The following is a 20,675-nucleotide window of genomic DNA, read 5'->3' on the forward strand; positions in this document are numbered from 1 at the left end:
GATGACATAGTGGAGCAGACTCGATGGGCCAAACGGCCTAATTCTGCTCCTATATCTAATGGTGCTATGGAGATGGGACTAAAGTGTGGCCTTTCACCAGGAGAATGAGAGAAGTGAAAGAGAGTCCTTGTTGGTGTCACAGAGGGAGTCAGAATAAAAACAAATCCATCAGCACAATGAGTTCCCACAACCTATCAATCACCTGGTTGTATTAATCCTAGTTTATTCTCCCGAAGTTCTCATCATATCCCTCTCCCACCAGATTCTACCACTCACTATGGCAAGTTTATACAGGTTAATTAACTCACAATTCCATACATCTTTGAGATTTGGGTAGGAAACCACATGGTCACAGGGAGCGCAGGCAGACTCTACACAGACGACAGCCAGACTGAACCCTGGTCTCCGGAGACGTGAAGCAGCTGCCCTACGAGATGCTCCGCTGTGCTGATCATTGTTTTGTCGTCCCAAACCCTCGGAGATACACACACACACTTGTCCTGTTTCCTGAGGGACTGGAGTCTGGGGATGAGAATGTCCCTCTCCCGCACACTCCACCCTCCTGGCTCCTCAGGTACAGGAACAGGGAGCCCAGCAATGACTCTGGGCTCATGGCGTTGGGTTTCCACCCAAGGCTAATGGATCCCAACCAGTTCCCAATTGTCAATCACCAATCAATGAATTATTCACCAATGAACGTGATAGGGAGACATGACGGATTTCCGGCTTTGTTGGTTATTTTCCTGGTTAGTACGCCACACAAAATTGGCTTTTGCTTAGATGTTACGAAGTGCAGTATTCTTAGTTTTCCGGTGAAATTGTTTCAAGATTTTGTGCTGATGATTTTTATCTTGTTATGCTAACTTGTTCTGACAAACTCCTTCTGCAAACCCCACTGCTCACCCCACCTGTGGGCTCCTCATCCCCCTCAATCCTCACCCTGATCCATCACTCACACCCATGGGTGTCTCATAGATATCGGACCTCGGTCCCAAATGTTAGAGCAGAAAATAATCTCCACAAACCATCATCTTCTCGGGATCCGATCACTTTGATTTTCCTCTCGCCGCTCTCTTTGGAATCTGAAATAAAAAAAAGGTGGTTTCCAGTTATAAAGTGGGAAAGAGTGTGCAAAGTTCGCAGTACTAAAGTACATTTGTGTTTGATCACTCAGTTACACTCACATCTCGGTCCCTTCCCATCTACTGTTTGCCTATCGCCCAAGTGCTGAAAGAGAATTAGGTGACCTAATTGAAACCTATTGAATGTTGCAAGGCCTCGATAGATTGGGTGTAGAGAGGATGTTTCCTATGGTGGGAGAATCTAGGACCAGAGGACACAGCCTCAGAATAGAGGGGTGTCCTCTTAGAACGGAAGTGAGAAGGAATTTCTTTAGCCAAATGGTGAATCTGTGGAATTCATTGCCACAGGCACCAGTGGAGGCCAGGTCATTGGGTATATTTAAGGCAGACATTGGTAGATTTTCGATGAGTCAGGGGACGGAGGGATATGGGGAGAAGGCAGGAGACTGGGTCTGAGAAGAAAAATGGAGCAGCCATGATGAAGCAGACTCGATGGGCCAAATGGCCTAATTCTGCTCCTATACCTAATGGTGCTATGGAGATGGGACTAAAGTGTGGCCTTTCACCAGGAGAATGAGAGAAGTGAAAGAGAGTCCTTGTTGGTGTCACAGAGGGAGTCAGAATAAAAACAAATCCATCAGCACAATGAGTTCCCACAACCCATCAATCACCTGGTTGTATTAATCCTAGTTTATTCTCCTGAAGTTCTCATCATATCCCTCTCCCACCAGATTCTACCACACACTATGGCAAGTTTCTACTGGTTAATTAACTCACAATTCCATACATCTTTGAGATTTGGGTAGGAAACCACATGGTCACAGGGAGCGCAGGCAGATTCTACACAGTCGACAGCCAGACTGAACCCTGGTCTCCGGAGACGTGAAGCAGCTGCCCTACGAGATGCTCCGCTGTGCTGACCATTGTTTTGTCATCCCAAACCCTCGGAGATACACACACACACTTGTCCTGTTTCCTGAGGGACTGGAGTCTGGGGATGAGAATGTCCCTCTCCCGCACACTCCACCCTTCCGGCTCCTCAGGTACAGGAACAGGGAGCCCAGCAATGACTCTGGGCTCATGGCGTTGGGTTTCCACCCAAGGCTAATGGATCCCAACCAATTCCCAATTGTCAATCACCAATCAATGAATTATTCACCAATGAACGTGATAGGGAGACATGACGGATTTCCGGCTTTGTTGGTTATTTTCCTGGTTAGTACGCCACACAAAATTGGCTTTTGCTTAGATGTTACGAAGTGCAGTATTCTTAATTTTCCGGTGAAATTGTTTTAAGATTTTGTGCTGATGATTTTTATCTTGTTATGCTAACTTATTCTGACAAACTCCTTCTGCAAACCCCACTGCTCACCCCACCTGTGGGCTCCTCATCCCCGTCAACCCTCACCCTGATCCATCTCTCACACCCATGGGTGTCTCATATGATATCGGACCTCGGTCCCAAATGTTAGAGCAGAAAATAATCTCCACAAACCATCATCTTCTCGGGATCCGATCACTTTGATTTTCCTCTCGCCGCTCTCTTTGGAATCTGAAATGAAAAAAAGGTGGTTGCCAGTTATAAAGTGGGAAAGAGTGTGCAAAGTTCGCAGTACTAAAGTACATTTGTGTTTGATCACTCAGTTACACTCACATCTAGGTCCCTTCCCATCTACTGTTTGCCTATCGCCCAAGTGCTGAAAGAGAATTAGGTGACCTAATTGAAACCTATTGAATGTTGCAAGGCCTTGATAGATTGGGTGTAGAGAGGATGTTTCCTATGGTGGGAGAATCTAGGACCAGAGGACACAGCCTCAGAATAGAGGGGTGTCCTCTTAGAACGGAAGTGAGAAGGAATTTCTTTAGCCAAATGGTGAATCTGTGGAATTCATTGCCACAGGTGCCAGTGGAGGCCAGGTCATTGGGTATATTTAAGGCAGACATTGGTAGATTTTCGATGAGTCAGGGGACGGAGGGATATGGGGAGAAGGCAGGAGACTGGGTCTGAGAAGAAAAATGGATCAGCCATGATGAAGCAGACTCGATGGGCTAAACGGCCTAATTCTGCTCCTATACCTAATGGTGCTATGGAGATGGGACTAAAGTGTGGCCTTTCACCAGCAGAATGAGAGAAGTGAAAGAGAGTCCTTGTTGGTGTCACAGAGGGAGTCAGAATAAAAACAAATCCATCAGCACAATGAGTTCCCACAACCCATCAATCACCTGGTTGTATTAATCCTAGTTTATTCTCCTGAAGTTCTCATCATATCCCTCTCCCACCAGATTCTACCACACACTATGGCAAGTTTCTACTGGTTAATTAACTCACAATTCCATACATCTTTGAGATTTGGGTAGGAAACCACATGGTCACAGGGAGCGCAGGCAGACTCTACACAGACGACAGCCAGACTGAACCCTGGTCTCTGGAGACGTGAAGCAGTTGCCCTACGAGATGCTCCGCTGTGCTGACCATTGTTTCGTCGTCCCAAACCCTCGGAGATACACACACACACTTGTCCTGTTTCCTGAGGGACTGGAGTCTGGGGATGAGAATGTCCCTCTCCCGCACACTCCACCCTCCCGGCTCCTCAGATACAGCATTGACTCTGGGCTCACAACCTTGGGTTTCCAGACAAGCCCAGTGGATCACAGCAGACTGTCAGATTCATTGGTACAATTGTCAATAGGCTAATCACCAGAAAGTGTGATAGGGACATAGTGAAATCATAAATATCAATACCTCGAGCTGCGGAGCGACTCCCCTTTTCTCCAGAATCTGGAAAGAAGGAAAAGAATTTTGGTTTATCCATCAGAATACATCCTCTGTTTCTCATTGTCAGAATGGTTTAAACCACTTCCTCCTAGTTTAATGACATTTTACTCTATCTTGTTGATGTAGCATTCACAGATTAGAAGAACTACCTTTAGTATCTGGCCCACCCTCAGTTATGGCACAGTCTGATACACAGGGAGGGCAGTCTGAGCTTTCTCACCACACAGGCAGTTTCTCGAATGTGCTCTCTGGCCTGCTGTCTCTCCCCTGACTCCCCAGGTGTTCAATATGAAACAAGCAGCTTGTTAATCCTCATACACCCAGCATTCCTACACCAACCCGGTCCGCGATCTCTAATCCATGCGTGTTTGGAACGTGCGAGGAGCCTGGAGTACCCGGAGGAAACCCACGGGGCCACGAGGAGAAATTCTTTACAGACAGCAGCAGAATTGAACCCGGGTTGCGGGCGCTGTTTCGGTGTTACGGTACTGAGCTGCCGGCCTCCAGTTTGGAGCAAATATCCACAGTTCGTTCAGTCTTTCTTGGCAGTTTCAATCTTCAATTAGTTTCAAATCAAGAACCCGACCCGAGTACTTGAACCAACCTGCACAATCCCTAAACCACCACCTCAATATAGATTCAAAAGGTTCAGATATTTAAGAGCATAAGACAAAGGAGCAGAAGTTGGCCATTCGGCCCATCGAGTGTGCTCCGCCATTTTATCATGAGCTGATCCATTCTCCCATTTAGTCCCACTCCTCTGCCTTCTCACCATAACCTTTGATGACCTGGCTACTCAGATACCTATCAATATCTGCCTTAAATACAGCCTATGACTTGGCCTCCACTACCACCCATGGCAACAAATTCCATAGATTCACCACCCTCTGACTAAAAAAATTTCTTCGCATTTCTGTTCTGAATGGGCGCCCTTCAACCCTTAAGTCATGCCCTCTCGTACTAGACTCCCCCATCATGGGAAAAACTTTGCCACATCCACTCTGTCCATGCCTTTCAACATTCGAAATGTTTCTATGAGGTCTCCCCTCATTCTTCTAAATTCCAGGGAATACAGTCCAAGAGCGGACAAACGTTCCTCATATGTTAACCCTCTCATTCCTGGAATCATTCTAGTGAATCTTCTCTGTACCCTTTCCAACGTCAGCACATCCTTTCTTAAATAAGGAGACCAAAACTGCCCACAGTACTCCAAGTGAGGTCTCACCAGCGCCTTATAGAGCCTCAACATCACATCCCTGCTCCTATACTCTATTCCTCTAGAAATGAATGCCAACATTGCATTCGCCTTCTTCACCACTGACTCAACCTGGAGGTTAACTTTAAGGGTATCCTGTACGAGGACTCCCAAGTCCCGTTGCATCTCTGAACTTTGAATTCTTTCCCTATTTAAATAATAGTCTGCCCGTTTATTTTTTCCGCCAAAGTGCATAACCATACACTTTCCAACATTGTACTTCATTTGCCACTACTCTGCCCATTCTTCCAATCTATCCAAGTCTCTCTGCAGACTCTCCGTTTCCTTAGCACTACCGGCCCCTCCACCTATCTTCGTATCGTCAGCAAACTTAGCCACAAAGCCATCTGTTCCATGATCAAAGTGTGTCTGCAGTAGACAACCCTGAGATTTGTCTTCCCCACAGACAGCCACGAAACAAAAACCATGGAAACCATTCAAAGAAAAACATCAACCCCCCCCCACACAATAAAAAAAAACAAATCACGCAAATGACAAAGAAGAAAGAAAAACGAGCGACAAACAAACACAAAATTGAAAGAGTTCAGGCATATTCAGTTCAGCTCAGTGTTCATTAACTGCAGGCCACCCCGATTCAAAATCACCCAAAGTAGCAACAAAGAAAAGGAGTGACCAGAAACATATCACAACTCAAACCACGTGTACATCACTATGACCACTTTGACCATTTTGTACTACATGTTCCAATTGTGTTCTTTTTCTATAATTTCTCATTTTGATTTATATTTTTTCTGGAGTATCTGATGTTGTTTTTGCACCTATACATACATGTACTTATGCACATCACAATAAATGTGACTTTGGCTTTGGTTTTGGTGTCTTCTCCATTGTTGTCTTTAATAGAGGACATTTCCACAGACATCTTCCATCTTTCCTGACGCCTGCAACCTCTCCTGTCCTGATTTTATCCCTGGACACCACTGGCGCACTGTCTCCAGGACCTCAGTCTCCTCGCACTTGTAGAGAGAGCAGTTCTGACCCCGGGCGTCCAGGTCTGCACTCACCAATGTCTAAATACACATTCACCCGAACATTCATGTTCTTCTGAAATAGTTTTCCCTTGTTTATTCTTTTTATGATAATTCCTGGCTACTTTGAATGAGATGTAACTCTGTCTTACCTAAACTCTGGTCTCCCCAACGCCCTTTTCCCAGGCCAGTAATGGCCATGTAAGATGGTGGAAAGTTTAGGGGAGACGTCAGAGACAGTTTCACGTACGGAGAGTGATAGGTGTGTGGAATGAACTCCTGGGGGTGGGGGTAAGGGCTGATACAAGAGGGACATTTACAAGAATCTTAGACAGGCACGTGTAAGGAAAATGGAGGGTTATGGGCTGCATGCCGGCTGCTGGTGTAATGGTATCTGCATCGGACTTCGAGTCGAGTTGTCCCAGGTTCGAATCCGGCCGGCTCCTTTCACGCTTTCCGTCCGTGCTGGGTTGAGCATCGAGCTAGCAACTTGGGCTCGTAAAACAGACAAAAATGCTAAAGAAACATTAAGGTTGCCGCCTAATGAGCCACAAGGCATGGAAAGGAACGATAATAATGGGCTGTGGAGTTGGTCAGTACAACATTGTGGGCTGAAGGGCCTAGACTGTGCCGTATATAATATGTTCTATTTCTATTTACCCTCCTAGTTTCACGGGAGGTTGTCACCTCCTTTCCTCCCCAACAGAGTGAATCTCCTCATCCAAAGATATTTGCAATTTACTGCCTTGGGGTGCATAGTATAGTATAGCATAGGCATCCGTTGGTCTCATGAGACCATGGATTTGCGCCTTGGAAGGTTTCCAGGGTGCAGGCCTGGGCAAGGTTGTATGGAAGACCAGCAGTTGCCCATGCTGCAAGTCTCCCCTCTCCACGCCACCGATGTTGTCCAAGGGAAGGGCATTAGGACCCATACAGCTTGGCACCAGTGTCGTCGCAGAGCAATGTGTGATTAAGTGCCTTGCTCAAGGACACAACACGCTGCCTCAGCCAAGGCTCGAACTAACGACCTTCAGATCACTAGACGAACGCCTTAACCACTTGGCCACGCGCCAACACTGAGGTGACTAACACGATAATGGACCCAGCTCCCCGGACAGCAGTGCAGAGTGGGCTGGAGTAATTGTTTCTGTTGAATAACCGGTCTGTTCACTGTCCCACTGCCAGATCCCTGACTCCACACAGATCTGATATGAAATAAGTAGCTTTTTAACCCTCACAGTGCCAGCTCCCCCACACCAGCTCAGTCAATAATCCCCACACAGAGAGATCCACAAACCGTCATCTTCTCTGGATCCAATCACTTTGATTTTCATCTCGCTGCTCTCTTTGGAGTCTGAAAGCAAAACCAGTTTTTGATTATAAAATATGTTATGTTTTGTATCTTCAAAACATTAAACTAATTCTAAGAAAACATGGGAGCCTGAAGAACAAACATGAAAAAAATCTGCAGATGCTGGAAATCCAAAGCAATGCACATAAAATGCTGGAGGAACTCAGCAAGTCAGGCAGGATCTACAGAAAACAGTTAACAGTCGATGTTTCGGACTAAGACTCATTATCAGGACTGGAAAGGAAGGGGAGAAGGCGGAATAAGAAGATTGGGAGAGTGGAGGAAGAAGTACAAGGTGGCAGGTGATAGAGGGGAAGCAGAAAGGGGGAAGGGTTGAAGTGAAGATCTGGGACGTTGATTGGTGAAGGGGCTGGAGAAGGGGGAAACTATTCAGAGGGGACAGAAGACCATGGAAGGAAGGGAAGGGGGAGGAGCACTAGAGGGAAGTGATGGGCAGGTAAGGAGATAAGCTGAGACAGGGCACAGGAATGGGGAATGGTGAAGGACAGACGGGGGGGGGGGTGGTGGTGGGGAGCAATTTCTGGAAGTTTGAGTAATCGATTACCCAGACGGAACCTGAGTGTGGCCTCATCATGGCAGCAGATTAGGCCATGGACTGACATGTCAGAATGGGAATGGGAAGCAGAATTGAAATGGTTACCCACCAGGAAGTCCGAAGAATGTGGGTATAACTTTGTATTTTACTTGAAGCGAGGAGTGCATGTATCACGAGGTAGAGTGATAACGTATGCAATTAACATATTTTTACATATAACCTGTAATTAATTATTTAAACAAACTATATATATGTATCTCTATCTATACATATACACACAAGATTTCTCAAATATTATTGAAATATTAAAAACACAACAAAATGGAAATTGATTGGGGGAGTTTCATCATCATCAACACCAACACCATCATCATCATCATCATCATCACCATCAACATCATCATCATCATCATCATCACCATCAACATCATCATCATCACCATCAACATCATCATCAGGTGCCGTGCCCAGTTTGAGCTTTGACTGCCATGGCCCACACACTCCTGTTCCGGGTCAAGTGGATCAATTCATTGGTATTCATTTCCAGTTCTCTGGCTGCTGTCTCCATCATCATTTGTCTTTGCCTTCCTCTTGCTTTCTTCCCGTCAATCTTTCCCATAATTACCGTGCATTCTAACTCCTCTTTCCTATAGGGGGAGTTTCACAGTATCAAAAAGCTTCCATACAGTTCCCTCTATGTGTTAATTGTGTGGTGTGAGTTGGTGAAGTTCAAAGGTGTCAACAACACAAAAAACTTGTCCTAGTCCAACCATGTAGATCCAACGGCCAAGAAAGCATACTAACACCTCCAGTTCTTCAACAATCGATGGAAATTCAACATGAACCTGTTGACCCTCACCAATTTTTATAGGTACCCCATAGAAAACATCCACTCCAGATCCATCTCAGCTTGGTATGACATCCGCTGAATTGATAATTCACCAGAGAATCTGATAGGGAGACATTAAAATTATAACTATCCGTACCTCGAGCTGCAGAGTGACTCCCTTTTGCAGTAGAGTCTGGAAAAGAAGGAAAAGGATTTTAACATATCCATTTCAAGACATTTTTTCCCTGCTGTCAGAATAGTTTAAATCTGTCCCTCTCATTTTTTCAACAATTAATGTATCCTGGTGATGAATCGTTCACAGATCAGGAGACCTACCCTTAGAATCTGGCCCACTCTCATTCTCGGTCGAGACTGAAATGCAACGAAGATCATTTTAGCTTCTTGAGCACATGGTCAGTTACCAAAAAAAAGGGTTTTCATCTCCTGGTGTGAAAATCACTGCGCCCACAAAGGGCAATTTTCTTCTTCATTCCCCGTTGCATCACAGGCAGTCTTACAGTGATGACCTTGGTCTCAGAAACAAGCCCTGACATCTTTGTCAGGTCGACCCTATCAACACCTCTCATTATCTAATGATAAGTGCAGTGGACTCTTTCCTGGAGGAGTTTCCTACTGATTATCCAATCTCTCCTAACAGGTACAGCCTCCCAGTCCTGGTATCACCCCTGAATACCACTTTGCGTCCTCTCCAGGGCCTCGGCCTCATTGTGGTGGAGAGTTCCAGCTCCGGGCCCAATGTCTGGGACAGCACTCTCCAATGTCATCACATTTTCAGCAGAACATCTCCATGATCCTGAAATAACTTGAAAATGCTCCTTCCTGACCCTTCTGCTAATTACCCAGGTTATGAATACCCAACTTGAGGGGAGCCCTCCCATAACATGATTAAATTCAGAAGTCCAATGTGTGTACATTAAGTTCTTATCTACAGGTAGAAGAATTAGTTTCCTGTCTCTCTGTAATTTTCATAACAGTGTTCTTTCTTATTCATCTGATATGCTCTGGATTCAATTCATGGGGCAGTATAGTTATTATATAATGAGATTTTGGTGTATTTTCTGACTTGAGGACAAAAATTGATTTCTGGATTTGTGTAAAAACAGGACCCATTGGTTACCCAAGTACCTAGATGCTTTGATTGAGTTATAATTATGTCTCCCCCGATCTCCATTCTCTCCTGACCCATTTACCCTACTACTTTCACAAGAGACTGTCATCTCCTTTTCTCCCCACCAGAGTGAGTCTCCTCATCCCCATTTGGATCTTTATCAATGTTATTGCCATTCACTGGGCCTTGGGGTAATTAACAGGCCCAGTTCCTGTACAGCAGTGCAGACTGCACTGGGGAAGCTGCTCCTGTTGTATATCCAGTCTGTTTGGAGTACTGGGAGCAGTTTTGGGCCCCTTATCTAAGAATGGATGTGCTGGCGTCGGAGAGGGTCCAGAGGAGGTTCACAAAAATTATCCTGGGAATGAAAGGGTTAATGTACGAGGAGAATTTGATGGCTCTGGGCCTGTACTCGCTGGAGTTTAGGAGAATGGGGGTGGGGAGGGGAGACCCTTATCGAAACCTACCAAATATTGAAAGACCGAGGCAAAGTGGATGTGCAGAGGATGTTTTCAATAGCGGGAGAGCCTGAGACCAGAGGGCACAGCCTTAGAATAGAGGGGTGTCAACATAGAACAGAGATGAGGTGGAACTTCTTTAGCCAGTGGGTAGTGATTCCATGGAATTCATTGCCACACACGTCTGTGGAGACCAGGTCACTGGCTATGTTTAAAATGGAGGTTGATAGGTTCTTGATTAGTCAGGGCGTCAAAGGTTATGGGGAGAAGGCAGGAGAATGGGGTTGAGAGGGATAGTAAGTCAGCCATGATTGAAAAGCAGAGCACTTGATGGACCGAATGGCCTAACTCTGCTTCTGTGTCTTATGGTGTTCTGTCCACACCGGCTTGATGTGAAAGAAATAGCTTTTTAACCCTCACAGTGAAAGCCCCCCCCCACCCCCCACACCAGCTCAGTCAATAATCCCCACACAGAAAGATCCACAAACCGTCATCCTCTCTGGATGCGATCACTTTGACTTTCCGTTCGCCGCTCTCTTTGGAGTCTGAAAGAAAGTAGTGTTTTATTATAAAATGGAAGACGAGCGTCTAAAGTTCCCAGCTTCCAAGTGCAAACATGTAACGTGTAACTATCTGTCCACCTGATCTGAAGGTCGCTAGTTCGAGCCTCAGCTGTGGGCAGCGTGTTTGTGCCCCTGAGCAAGGCACTTAACCACACATTGCTCTAGTGTCTGTGCAAGGAGTGGCGCCCCACACAGACTTCCAATCTGCGCCTTGTAAGGCATGAAAATGCCTGACGCAGGCCTCTCATGGTCTGAGTCGACGTTCCCTCCCTCCCCATCTGTCCATCCTAACGCACTGCACGCACCCCCCCCCGATCTGGATGCCTCCCCATGAGCTGATCGCCCTTTGCCCAAAGCCCCAGCTGAGGCTGGGATTAGGGTCTGACCTTTACCCCGGGACACTGCAGCCTGAAATCCAGTGTCTCTGGGGTGAGTGGGAGTCTCCTGCCTCTGGGTCCAGGTTGGCGCCCACCCACACCTGCCAGTTTCAACCCAGTCGCGCCACACACATGTCCTCTGTTCCGAAGCGCTGGTGTCCGGGGATGAGGGCGTCCCTCTCCCATCCACTCTGGCCTCCCAGCTCCTCGGATGCAGGAACAGGGTATGACGAGAGACATAGGTGGGTATGGTTAAGACCCAAGTGCTGGAGTATCTGAGACTAGAATCGAGGCATGATCCAAGATGGAAACGAGGACAGGGTTCTAAACTAGACTCTAGACTAGAATCCAAAGAAAAGCTGACGAATGAGCACTAAACCTCAGATCAGGTGCCCTCTAAATATTAAAATCTTGGCTTCAGTTAGCAGGGTGGGCCTGAGTCTTTAAATGTTATCCATATTCTGGAGAGTCAGAGCACCTAAACCCTGAAAGGCAGCATGGTCGGGTACATATCGTACACAGAGTGCCCAGCACTGGCTCTGAGCTCACAGTTTCTGGACTCCAGCCAAGGCCACTGGATCCCAACAGATTCCCAGAGTCATCAGTGGATTATTCACCAGAGAATGTGATAGGGTGACATTGAAATCATAAACATCAATACCTCGAGCTGCCGAGTGACTCTCTTTTTCAGCAGAATCTGGAAGAGGCAGATAAAGAAATCAATTCACGAATCACAAGGCTTTCTATTTCCCATCCATTGCACTCTTTTAAACTCCACCCGTTCCGCTTTTACGACATATCCCAGTGACGTATTGTTGACAGGTCAGCAGACATACCTTTAGTGTCTGGCCCACTCTCATTCTCGGTAGAGTCTGAAACATAAAGGGAGAGAATTTCAGTTTCCCGAGCACACCGTCAGCTACTCAAACATTTCTCAGAGTCCCATTCCCCCTGTGGACACCGAGACATTGCACTCTTTGAGGAAACTTCCCCCTCCTTCCCTGTGGGATCTCAGGATCATTGAGGATCTTACAGTAATGTTCCTGGTCCTGGTGTGAAACGCAAGCTCTGACTTCATCAGGCCGACCCCTCGTTAACGACACCTCTCGTGAAGCAATGTTTACGCTTCGTCTCTTTACAAAAGGGAATTTCCAGACTGTTCCTTCTTCCGGATAGTTTCAACCTCCCAATCATCCCCATGCATCACTGATTCACCTTCTCCAGGGCCTCAGATCCGTGATTTTTGCACGGACCCCTTGGTGAATGGTAGGGGGTCCATGGCATTAAAAAAAGGCTGGGAGCCCCTTTGCGAGAGAGAGCAGCTCTCTGCCCTACGTCCGTGCTTGCAAACCCAGTTCAATCCAGGCTAATCAACTTTCAGTCAGATAACTGATTAAAGATTATGATTATTGTTTTTAATCATAAGATAATTGTTTATTATCCTAGTAATAGGGTGCTACAGTAGCATGGTGGTCCTCCAGGTTTGGGGGTTCAGCTCAGGGATGACAACCCTGACTGGTGAAACAAAACTGTTACGGCAACAGCAATGAAGAATCCTTCTACATCTGAGTGTGACGGTATTCCTGAGTCTCCACCCGGGACTTGCAAGAGGGACAGTAGTAAAAATTGAGAGGGAGCCACTGACACGATGAAGGAAGGCCTGAACACCGTCAGAGACAGAGGACCTTCATTGCTGCCCGAAACACCAGCGGCGTAACGGGCAGACAGAGGGTAGCGTGGTGGTTTGCATGACACTGTTACAGGTTGGGATGTTCCAGAGGTCAGAGTTCAATTACAGCGCTATCTGTAAGGAATTTGCAAGTTCTCCTCATGACTGCGTGGGTTTCCCCCGGGTGCTCCGGTTTCCTCCCACAGTCCAAAGACCTACCAGTTAGTAGATTAATAGGTCTTTGTAAATAGCCTCCTGATTAGACTAGGGTTAAAAAGACGGGTTGCTGGGGGGTGCGGCTGCTTTGCGCTGTATCTCTAAATAAATTATTTATGATTAAAAATAAACTGTTAACTTTAATCCTAACAGTTAAAGAAGCCTGGACATGCTATTATAGAACTGATAACTGCTATCACACATGGTAACAGTTCCAGGCATATTTATTTTTATTTGCACGATTTATTTTTATACTGAATTGACTCATTCTGGTTAATTTACACTTCCTTCCTGGATTTTCCCAATCCTTCAATCCAACTGCCTCAAGGCTAACCCTGCTGGTTTTCCATTTCACCATCCCGTTTCCCGGAGCATCCGTGTTCTTCTGAAATGATTTGTATTGGTTATCCCTTTATTTTCTGCTTATTATTACAGCTAATTATTGTTACAGTTTCTTTTTCTTTCTATTATCATGTACTGCTTTGTACTGCTGCCGCAAAGTTAACAATTTCACAACCTATGCCGGTGATATTAAACCTGATTCTATCACCTGTCTACTTCGAATGAGTTATGATCGCATCTCTCCACTTCTCTGTTTTCCCCCAACGCCATTTGCCGTCCTGTTTTCTCAAGAGCCCGTCTCCTCCTTTTCTCCCCACCAGAGTCTGTCTCCTTATTCCCATCGGGATCTTTATTGAAATTATTTGCCATTCACTGCCCTAGGGTAGTGTCAAGATCATGACAAGCTTGGTTTTACCATAAAACCAGGGCGAACCAAAAGGGTCAGACCAGTTACGCTCACAGATCTCGATTTTGCAGATGACGTAGTCCTGCTCTCTGACCAGATGGAGGAAGCACGGCAGCTACTGACAAAAGTGGAACTAGAATGCAATAAAGTTGGACTTCACCTAAACGCTAAAAGGACAGAGTACATGGCGTTTAACTGCGACGAAGGTACTCTCAAGACCGTAGAGAATGATGCCATTAAGAAAGTCTTTGATTACAAGTACCTCGGGTCAAGAATGATGAGTTCGGAGAAGGATATAAAGATACGGAAGGCGCTAGCGCGGAGGGCTATGAACGACATGAAGGAAATCTGGAAGTCGAACCTGATCAGAGGGCTTAAAAAGAGGATTTTCGTAGCAGTCATAAAGTCCATTCTCACGTACGGATGCGAGACGTGGACACTCACCAAGACGATGCAAAAGTCTCTAGATGGTTGATATACACAAACGCTCTGGATGGCTCTTGACGTGAGTTGGCAACAGCACATGATGAACATCGAGCTCTATAACAACCTACCGATGCTCACCACTAAAATCGAGGCGACTAGCAGGGCACTGTCTACGCCACCCCGAGCTACCTGCCAGCCTAGTCATCATATGGGAGCCCAAGCACGGGAGGATGAACCCTGGGCGCCCTCCCAAGACTATGGTCAACACGCTCCTAGAAGACAGCGGCGCGGCTAATGTAGATGAACTGAACACACTGATGAGGGAGAGGGAGAAGTGGAGAGTCCGTCATCGTGCCCGACGCCGGCCCCCTAGGCCTGAGTCGATGTAGTAGTAGCCCTAGGGTGATTGATATGATAATGGAGCCAGCTCCTGTATGGTAGCGTAGTCTGCCCTGGGGCAAATGTTTGGATTTTATTTATTTAGCGATATCGTGCAAGGACAGGCTGTTCCGGCCCTTTGAGACGCACCACGCGGCTACCCACCGATTCAACCCTAGCCAAATCACAGGACAATTTACAATGAACAATTAACCTACGAACCGTAGTCTTTGGACTGTGGGAGGAAACCGGAGTACCCGGAGGAAACCTGCGTGCGCACGGGAAGGAACAGATAAACTTGCTTGCAGAGGATGCTGGAATTGAACGCCGACCACAGGCGCCCTGAGCTGTAATAGCTTCGCGCTAACCGCCTCGCTACCGTTTCTGTTCTATATCCAGCCTGTTCACTGCTCCGCTGCCTGCCCCCGGCTCCACGCGGATTTGACGTGAAATACGCAGCTTTTTAACCCTCACAGTGCCAGCTCCCCTCCACACCAGCTCAGTCAATAATCCCCACACAAACCGTCGTCTTCTCTGGATCCGATCACTCTGATTTTCTGCTCGCCACCCTCTTTGGAACCTGAAAGCAAAACCAGTATTTGATCATAAAATGTGAAGAGTGTGTGGAAAGTTCAGTTTTAAAGTGCGTCTGTGTTCCCAGTCATATTCAAACGCTGTGTCCCTACTGATCTGACTCAGAGCGGGTGGGATTGTCCAGCTTTTTACCAGGTTACTACTAACTGAACCCCAGAGTCTCTGGGTCGAGTGGGTCTCCTACGCATTGATCTGAGATGCCTGGCTGCCGAGTTGGTGTCCTCCCAATGCATTAAGTTTTCCAGTCAACTCACAGACACGAGAAAGTCTGCAGAAGCTGGAAGCCCAAAGCAACAAGCACCTACAAAATGCTGGAGAAACTCAGCAGGTCAGGTAGCATCAATGGAAAAGAGTAGACTGGCAACGATTCGGGCCGAGACCCTTCTCGATAAGTTTCAAGGACCTTTTGGGAACTAGAATCAGGTCGGTTTGGAGGAGGACAAATCCCGACTCCAGCTCGTGGAAGGGAGTACAGGAATTAGATGCTGATACCCTGGGATTTCTGAATAGCCGATAGCGGATTATCAGATTTACTGTATGTAGAATGAACAGGAATAAACGTGTGCTGATATTTAAGTTTCATTCAAGTCTCCTTCCTGTCGGTCACCATAAACCAAAGGGGGATCTGGCCTTAGTTTTTGTATCCTCAAGGTTATTATAGCTGGGGATGGTAATGGGGGCAATCTCCCATTGCCTATTAAATCCTCCCAATGGCTTGCGCCTCAAATAGTCTCTGACAACCAAGTCCAGCTCCTGGCCTTTGCATGTGGCTTAGCAGAACAGTTTCTACTGACTGGAGAAGGGGCAAAGGCAGGTTTCTGGTGCCTTAAAGCCAATCACTTCCAGCAGTTGGGGAACATCAGCCGTGGTTGTAAGCTCATCTAGGAGAAGGAAAAACTCTGATCTGAAAGCCCTGCTGCCTTGAGGTTATATCCACTGATGGGGGAGGCTTCAGGAGTAAACACCGAGGAAAAATCCAAAGTTGGAGTCCCTAAGGCCATCCTACGTTGAGTTCAACACCGACTGGCAACTCCTGCGACGCCGCTGGTTATTAACTGTATCAGTCCCTGCCGTTCCTTTGGATTCATCAGCTGCGTGGAGAGGGGGAGCTTGCCGCATGGGCCCTGGCTTGCGTAGACAGCTGGGATGCAACATCCATGGTTAACCCTGATTAACAGAGGACCTACACAGAGGCATTGGTGGCAAGTGTAGGGTGGTTCTGCCGAGCCTGTATAAAACTCTAGGATGGCAGCTTCTGGCCAACGTCAGACACTTCACCTTAGCAAGACCATGTAGGACTTGTGGAGGGTACAGGAACAAGGATCTGGAATGGTTCCTGGGACAAAGGGTAAAGGTAGAAGGTCAGCCCGGAGAGAATGGGGTTGCTCTCCTTGGGGAGGCATTGGATAGAACATACCTAGATCATAACACTTTCTTTGGGGCAAACTGAAGGAAGCTGATCCTGGTAGCGGAAGATCTAAAGAGCAGGGGACACAGCTTCAAAATGGTGTGCAAAGATAGAAGGCATGTTTGTGGACCTCTGTTTGTACAGATCGTAGTTTTGATCTGAACGTGTCTGTCAATTAGTGCCCCGAACGAGGGATTGGGTTTGGGAACTGAGATAGAATAACATGCAGAGCTGTGGGTAACGGGATGGGGGTTGCTCTGTTAGAGCTGGCACAGACCTGATTGGCCAATTCTATGATTCTATGTTCTTACATGTTGGCGCGTGGCCAAGTGGTTAAGGTGTCAGTCCAGTGATCTGAAGGTCGCTAGTTCGAGCCTCAGCTGAGGCAGCGTGTTGTGTCCTTGAGCAAGGCACTTAACCGCACATTGCCCTGCGACGACACCGGTGCCAAGCTGTATCGGCCCTAATGCCCTTCCCTTGGACAACATCGGTGGCGTGGAGAGGGGAGACTTGCAGCATGGGCAACTGCTGGTCTTCCATACAACCTTGCCCAGGCCTGTGCCCTGGAGACCTTCCAAGACACAAATCCACAGTCTCATGAGACTAATGGATGCCTATATACGTTCTTATATATCATTCTTACTTGTATTTTGTACATCTTCTTCGCTATTACATTGCTCAACCATTCAGTGTGGGAGTGAACGTCACAGTCTATTTTTCACCTGGGTTGCTGCTTTGCATTGTGAATCTCTTTCCTAAATCTCATTCAATTTTTAGTTTTGCAAGAGCCCATGGCCTCCAGCTACCTCCCTACCTCCCCTACCCCTCAGTTCCTTCAGCACTGGGGGGTTCTTCCCTCGACCGGGCCTCCCCTAAACCAATTCCTTCTGCTTTGTATCTGGCCTTCCAGTCCCCGTTCTGTTGCTGGTATCCATGGATCGGATATCACGTACATAAAGAGCTTGTTAATCCCCACTGACCCAGTCTATCCCATCGGTGGTGGGGAAACTGCTAGAGTCAGTTATCAAAGATGTGATAACAGCACATTTGGAAAGCGGTGAAATCTTCGGACAAAGTCAGCATGGATTTGTGAAAGGAAAATCATCTCTGACGAATCTCATAGAATTTTTTGAGGATGTAACTAGTAGAGTGGATAGGGGAGAACCAGTGGATGTGGTATATTTGGATTTTCAAAAGGCTTTTGACAAGGTCCCACACAGGAGATTAGTGTGCAAACTTAAAGCACACGGTACTGGGGGTAAGGTATTGGTGTGGGTGGAGAATTGGTTGGCAGACAGGAAGCAAAGAGTGGGAATAAACGGGACCTTTTCAGAATGGCAGGCAGTGACTAGTGGGGTACCGCAAGGCTCAGTGCTGGGACCCCAGTTGCTTACAATATATATTAATGACTTGGATGAGGGAATTAAATGCAGCATCTCCAAGTTTGCGGATGACACGAAGCTGGGCGGCAGTGTTAGCTGTGAGGAGGATGCTAAGAGGATGTAGGGTGACTTGGATAGGTTAGGTGAGTGGGCAAATTCATGGCAGATGCAATTTAATGTGGATAAATGTGAAGTTATCCACTTTGGTGGCAAAAACAGGAAAACAGATTATTATCTGAATAACACACATCAAAGTTGCTGGTGAACGCAGCAGGCCAGGCAGCATCTGTAGGAAGAGGTGCGGTCAACGTTTCAGGCCGAGACCCTTCGTCAGGACTAACTGAAGGAAGAGTGAGTAAGGGATTTGAAAGTTGGAGGGGGAGGGGGAGATCCAAAATGATAGGAGAAGACAGGAGGGGGAGGGATGGAGCCAAGAGCTGGACAGGTGATAGGCAAAAGGGGATACAAGAGGATCATGGGACAGGAGGTCCAGGAAGAAAGACAAGGGGGGGGACCCAGAGGATGGGCAAGAGGTATATTCAGAGGGACAGAGGGAGAAAAAGGAGAGTGAGAGAAAGAATGCGTGCATAAAAATAAGTAACAGATGGGGTACGAGGGGGAGGTGGGGCCTTAGCGGAAGTTAGAGAAGTCGATGTTCATACCATCAGGTTGGAGGCTACCCAGACGGAATATAAGGTGTTGTTCCTCCAACCTGAGTGTGGCTTCATCTTTACAGTAGAGGAGGCCGTGGATAGACATGTCAGAATGGGAATGGGATGTGGAATTAAAATGTGTGGCCACTGGGAGATCCTGCTTTCTCTGGCGGACAGAGCGTAGATGTTCAGCAAAGCGGTCTCCCAGTCTGCGTCGGGTCTCGCCAATATATAAAAGGCCACATCGGGAGCACCGGACGCAGTATATCACCCCAGTCGACTCACAGGTGAAGTGTTGCCTCACCTGGAAGGACTGTCTGGGGCCCTGAATGGTGGTAAGGGAGGAAGTGTAAGGGCATGTGTAGCACTTGTTCCGCTTACACGGATAAGTGCCAGGAGGGAGATCAGTGGGGAGGGATGGGGGGGACGAATGGACAAGGGAGTTGAGTAGGGAGCGATCCCTGCAGAATGCAGAGCGAGGTGGGGAGGGAAAGATGTGCTTAGTGGTGGGATCCCGTTGGAGGTGGCGGAAGTTACGGAGAATAATATGTTGGACCCGGAGGCTGGTGGGGTGGTAGGTCTGTTATTTGGGTGGGGTGGGGTACATCACACAGCATCCACACAAACTAATTACCCAGTTTGGCGGGACCGAGGGCTGTTTCCCGAGACGGCAGCGAGCTGAGCGACCTTGAGGCTTGCCGGGGAGGGGGCGGGGGGCTACACATGAATTATGGAAGGAATCTATTATGAATTATCAAAGAGCTTGACCAACATAGGGGCTGGTCAACCACCTCACCAGGGAGAGGACATCAACCCCAATTGCTCCTCTATAATAGACTCCCAGACTGCGCAATCCCCAGAACTGGGGCAGTCCATCAGCTAACTCCCCATACCTAAGCGTCTCGTGGTGGACTGTGGTCCAAATTGTTATTTCTCTTGTAATTTGATCTTCTTTATGCTTGTTTACATGCTTATAATCAGCTGTTTGTCTGTAAACATTCAGTCGATTTTCAATCATCTGCAGCATAGCTGGCTCTGTGCTTTCTTTCTTCCTCTGTGAGCCTTAATCGAGACTGTCTTTGTTGTCTCACCAGCAATTCTTATCAGAGAAGATTTCCTTATAAGACCATAAAACATAGCAGCAGAATTAGGCCATTTGGCCCACCAAGTCTGCTCTGCCATTTCATCATGGCTGATCCAATTTTCCTCTCAGCCTCAGTCTCCTTCCTTCTCCCCTTATCCCTTCATGCCCTGACCAGTCAAGAATCTATCAACCTCTGCCTTAAATATACATCAAGACTTGGCTTCCACAGTCGCCTGTGGCAAAGAATTCCACAGATTCACCACTCTCTGGTTAAAGGAACTCCTCCTCATCCCCGTTCTAAAAGGACACCCTTCTACTCTGAGGCTGTGTCCTCTGGTCTTGGACTCCTCCACTATAGGAAACATCCTTTCCACATCCACTCTATCGGCCACCTTGAACCGGTTTTCAGTATAAAGAGAGGCCACGAGGCAGGTTCTCAGTTAGAGTGAGCTAGTTACGGTTAGAGTTAGTTCCCAGTTGCTGTGGTTCACTGATATTCCTTTAGTGAAATGTTTGTAACCACATGACTTGACTTCCAAAGAGCCATCTGGGCGATATCATCTCCAAATCCAACACTAGCTTAGGGTGGGATTAGAGTCATAGAGCTATACAGTACTGGAAAGGGTCTTTTGCTCATGATATCAATGGTGATCTTTGTGCCTTTATTTGAGAGGGCCTCTGATGGCTGGGGTCTACCATGGTTATTGCGTTCCAGCAAGCCAGGGCAAGTGCAATATAAAGAACAAGCTGTT

The 20,675-nt window shown here is 47.1% G+C and overlaps 1 protein-coding gene across 1 annotated transcript in view; it reads right to left on the reverse strand.

Annotated features, from left to right (window-relative positions):
- LOC134353521 (uncharacterized) overlaps positions 1–20,675 on the reverse strand; it is a 66,347-nt gene that overhangs the window by 36,386 nt on the left and 9,286 nt on the right. Inside the window, exons 3-11 of the mRNA XM_063061520.1 lie at positions 15,326–15,382; positions 12,202–12,237; positions 12,027–12,062; positions 10,914–10,970; positions 8,996–9,031; positions 7,400–7,456; positions 3,826–3,861; positions 2,578–2,634; positions 1,026–1,082 (exon numbers count right to left, since the gene is read on the reverse strand). Coding sequence (XP_062917590.1) covers positions 1,026–1,082; positions 2,578–2,634; positions 3,826–3,861; positions 7,400–7,456; positions 8,996–9,031; positions 10,914–10,970; positions 12,027–12,062; positions 12,202–12,237; positions 15,326–15,382 — 429 coding nt within the window. The remainder of the gene's footprint in view (positions 1–1,025; positions 1,083–2,577; positions 2,635–3,825; positions 3,862–7,399; positions 7,457–8,995; positions 9,032–10,913; positions 10,971–12,026; positions 12,063–12,201; positions 12,238–15,325; positions 15,383–20,675) is intronic.

Source organism: Mobula hypostoma, chromosome 11, assembly GCF_963921235.1.
Source record: "Mobula hypostoma chromosome 11, sMobHyp1.1, whole genome shotgun sequence".
In the NCBI taxonomy this organism is placed as follows: domain Eukaryota; kingdom Metazoa; phylum Chordata; class Chondrichthyes; order Myliobatiformes; family Myliobatidae; genus Mobula; species Mobula hypostoma.